This window comes from Merops nubicus, unplaced genomic scaffold (genome assembly GCF_000691845.1).
Source record: "Merops nubicus isolate BGI_N331 unplaced genomic scaffold, ASM69184v1 scaffold19562, whole genome shotgun sequence".
NCBI lineage: Eukaryota > Metazoa > Chordata > Aves > Coraciiformes > Meropidae > Merops > Merops nubicus.
This window is the reverse complement of record NW_008593068.1, coordinates 575-4,875: the sequence shown is the minus strand read 5'-3', so window position 1 is coordinate 4,875 and position 4,301 is coordinate 575. Positions and strand designations below refer to the sequence as shown.

General features: G+C 40.1%; 1 protein-coding gene across 1 annotated transcript in view; it reads right to left on the bottom strand.

Moving 5' to 3' along the window:
* The window catches only part of ATP6V1D (ATPase, H+ transporting, lysosomal 34kDa, V1 subunit D), an 8,027-nt gene extending 5,569 nt beyond the window's left edge, over window positions 1-2,458 (bottom strand). The window contains exons 1-3 of the mRNA XM_008935364.1: window positions 2,347-2,458; window positions 1,630-1,709; window positions 12-79 (exon numbers count right to left, since the gene is read on the bottom strand). Of these exons, the coding sequence (XP_008933612.1) occupies window positions 12-79; window positions 1,630-1,709; window positions 2,347-2,451 (253 nt within the window). The 5' untranslated portion in view covers window positions 2,452-2,458. The remainder of the gene's footprint in view (window positions 1-11; window positions 80-1,629; window positions 1,710-2,346) is intronic.
* Between the last annotated feature and the right edge of the window lie 1,843 nt (window positions 2,459-4,301).

Here is a 4,301-nt window from a genome sequence, read left to right as displayed (position 1 = left end):
GAAAGAGTCACCTGCTACATTGTCTTTTTTAGCCCTGATCTTGACTTGAGCTTTGTTCACGTTCTGGATCACAGTGGTACTGTAAGGAAGAAAACATCTTAATCAGGAAAACTGAAGTGGTTCATTAAGCCATCATAATAAACAAGATGAAGTAGTTATTAAGTAGCTGTAAAGATCTGGAAATTCTCTTCAGCCGAGTTCTCTATGCTACTCATTGCACAGACTTCAGAGCTTACAGAGAAGCTTGGAAAGAAACAGTTCCCAGCAATGTTCAGAAATGTCAGTCTGTGAAATGTAACTTTCTTAGACCCAGTATACAAAGCATAGCTAAAAACTAGCCAGTTAACAAGCAAATTACTTTAAAATACTTCAATAACATTGAGTCTAATCGACCCATGAGACTTTTTTCCCCCCCACAGAAGTGAAGGAATTTCAAGGCTTTAATGCAGACCAAGGCCACAATGTTTTGTTCATTTGAGTGCGTAGGTATTTGTTCTTCTAGAACATTTATGAGTTTGTTTACCCACTAACTCCATCATATTAGCAAACTTTAGCTTGTACATCAATTCAGCTTGAAGTATTCTAAAGTGCCTTAAGGTCTTCCAGGAACAGGTCACTGCAGCCAACTCTTCTACTGAAGTACAGTTTGCTTATAGGGTGGAATCTGACCATTGTTTGTAGGTAAACACTGCAACTGGTTAGGACAGGAAACAGCACCACGTCCCAGTGAAAGGGCAAAAAGACTTTCCTCCAGCAGTACACAGATCACTACTGTGTCTAATCACTTCTGTTCTTCCCCATTAACTGGCAGTACTATCAGCTGAATCATTAACACTTTCCCAACTTTATTCCACAAGATTTACTCACACTTGAATGAACTACACAAATGCCCTAGTGAGAACTGTAATTTTAAAATCCAGTTAAAAAATACTCTACTGAAGGAAAAATATTTGTTTCCCTCTTGCATACAGCCCTCACCAGCCCTAGTGAGACAAGGTCAATGGGATAGGAGGTTACAACAATTAGTAAAATTACTATATGACGTACTGGGAGACAATAACACGTGCTACATCCAGCCCTCAAATTCACAAGAGAGATCAAAATAATAAATAGTCCAATACTCTGCTATAAATTCTTGCTTCCCTACATTTTAGATTTCAAGCTGCCAAAAGCACACCTCCTCAAATAAAGGACTTGTACGTCAAGTAAATTCTGCTCATCATCTGCTTTGTTTAGCCTCCAATGGAGTACACATTTGCACCAGGCAAAGTATCTGCCACCTTTAGCTAAGGAAAAGGTGTCTGCCCAGGGCAGTGTTTGAGTCACCATCCCTGGATGTGTTCAAGAGTCGTGCAGATATGGTGCTCAGGGACATAGTTTAGTAGTGGTCATGGTAGTGTTGGCTTGATGGTTGGAATTGATGATCTTAAAGGTCTTTTTCAACCTAAACAATTTTATGATTCTAATGGAATTCAGTTCATCCTGTCCTACCTTGGCCACTGTCTGTTTTTTTTCTTTTCAAAGTACATCTAAGAATTTTACTTTTTTTTTTTTTTCCCCAAAACCAAAAGCAATGATTTGTTGGTTGCTGTTTCCCATGAGTAGGACATCCACAAGATCAATCCTCACCTGAAATCTCCTGCTGTAAACTTTGCCTCAGCAAGTGAAAACGCAGCTTCTCTCATCACCTCACCCATCAGCATCTTAGTCTGTTTCAGAAAAAAAGAAGCACCAAACACAAGGTACATCATTACTCTTCTTCCAGGATAAATAACAGCTTAAAGAGAAGAAGGAGAAATTTAAGAGAGTGAGAAAGTCCTGTACGTGTAGCTTGCTCTCAAACCACAAATCATAATTCCCAGGTGACTCGCAGGACTTGGTGTTTCTTCATAAAGGAACAAGTTCCATCTGGACAAAACTGCTTTCTAGTGTACCTAGTTATGCAGGAAACAAAGATCTGCAGTACCCTCTCAAGCCAGGTAAAGCCACAAAAATAGGGCTACAGAACATGATAAATCCGCTCCTAAAGTTTTTAGCAACATCAAAGCAAATGGCCTGTAATGTAGAAGAGACAACAGGGAACTTGGGACACAAAAAAGAAAGCAAGGCCTAGGACTGGTTGGAAAGAATATTAACTCTTAGAAAATTACTATATCCTTGCAGCCAGAAAAACATAATTCTGCTCATCTGTTGTCAGTAGTGTCACTTACAGAAACCAGGTTATCAACAAAGTCGTCCTACATTCCAGCCTACCTAATGAAACGAGCAGAATGGGAACGAGCAACTGACAGAACAGACAGATTTCAAATAAAGTGAGCCAAACAGAGGAAATTCTCATTTACCTACCTCAATAATTTTCTTAAGGATCTGCCTGAATCTTAGAGTCAAAGCATCAGACTTTTTCTTCAAGAGATTACGACCTGTTTGGGCTCCTTTCAAACGAGCCTTCATGATGGTCTGAGCCCTGGAAAATACAGGAATAAAAAAACAATGTATTGCATCATCTGAAGGGCTTAGGAAAAAAACTATGTGAAGTTTTCTGACATGGACATGACTAAAATTATGAAGCAAGCAGGAAACATTAATGCAGTAAAACAGGATGGCTGTTTCAGGATAGAATTTTATATTCCTGTTTAAAACCAAGGGAATTTATTACAGCTATCTCCATCATCAATGAGAATTACAAGGTTGTCCTTTGCGAAGTGAAAGATCACAGAAAATTGTCATTTTTCAGCACTTCCATGACAGGAAGTAAGAGGTTTAATTTTTCTTGATGATTTACAAGTACCAGAAATCACACTACACCAAAAGCCCCCTGTCAGTGTGACACCAGTGTTGCCTTTAAGCTCTTTTACCGCCACGTCATCTTCTCCAAACCAGACAACACAGCACATTCTTCATGTGGTTCTAACTGCTAATGCTGTGTGCTGATTTCACAGAGCACCAGGATACAGCAGAGGTCCGTTCTGCTTTAAAGGAAGTCAGAAAGCACAATGATTCCTATCCCCTTACGCTGCACAGGAGATTGTCACCCTGTGCAAGACAACCGGAAGCAGCACCAGTTTAAGGGGGATACTGGTAAGGCAGCTGTGGCAGGGCATAGCCTGTACTGCCAGCAGCACACCTACAGGTTTCTTCTACAGTCTTAGGAACTGAAGAAGGATCCAAACCGTGCTTCCCTCTCTGCTGTGGAATATATTTAAATTTGAAGAATCTTTTTGATTTAAGTTAACTAGAATGTCAGGAGCCACGGTACAAAAGCTACAAGCTGTGCTAACTGAGGCGACCTCGTTGTCTCTGCAGGCACTGCCCACAGAGGACATTACTCAAGTCAAGCCCGTGGGAAGCGAAGCCTTATGCGCTTCCTCTCTGACCTTGGGAAAATATGTGTAATTAAGATTCTACCTCCACAGTGGAATCCATTAGCTTCCACATCTACTGGCATGTGATGAGAATAGCTCCATTAATAGCCACTAAATGCTTAGAATTTAAAAGCACCAATACTTCCTGAATAATTCTTATCTAAAAAAAAATCGCAGAGTAAAAAGACAGCTTTACTTTCATAACAAGCAGGTTTCTGTCACCACCTTGAACTAACTTGTTCACTCTGTTCACCACCTGCCAGAGACTGGCTGACCTTCTTGTTCGAGCAAGATTTCACAGGCTCTGAGTGCATTAAACAAAGTCTTGTTTACTGTCAAGGAGACTGAGCAGCTTCTGTAGCTGATCATATCCAGCACAGAAGAGCTTCATACCAGCACACCTCTTCAAAAAGATGAAAAAAAAAATTAAGAACACCATCAAATCTTGAGAAACTCTGTTCTGTCAGTTAACAAAAGTAACTGTTGCAGAGACAGGCCATTTTTATTTTTTAATCCTAACTTACATTCCAATCAAAACATCAGCACATTACTGGTCTATTACCTCATCTGAAATGGGGCTTGTAAATATTAAGCCTTTGTACATCACCACCTCTTTGCCACAATGAAATATCAAGTGAGAAAACCAGATACCTTTTAAAAGCCATTTAAGTATCTCCTGCTTGGAGACATGTAAACTGAATAAGAAGAGGACGACTGAAGAGCAGGAGGGAGATCAGCTGACTTAGTGTATGCAATTACTTATTTCTCAAACTAAGTTTCAAAACAGAACCTTTACCATGTAATGTGTTAATCTTTCCATATAGACTGTCTTTTCATATGTTCTGAGCTCACACATGGGGGAATCATCACTATTGCACGTCTGAGGTTTTCTGTCCTGCAGGGCACCTTCCTATGGAGACAGCAGGCAGGCATCACCCC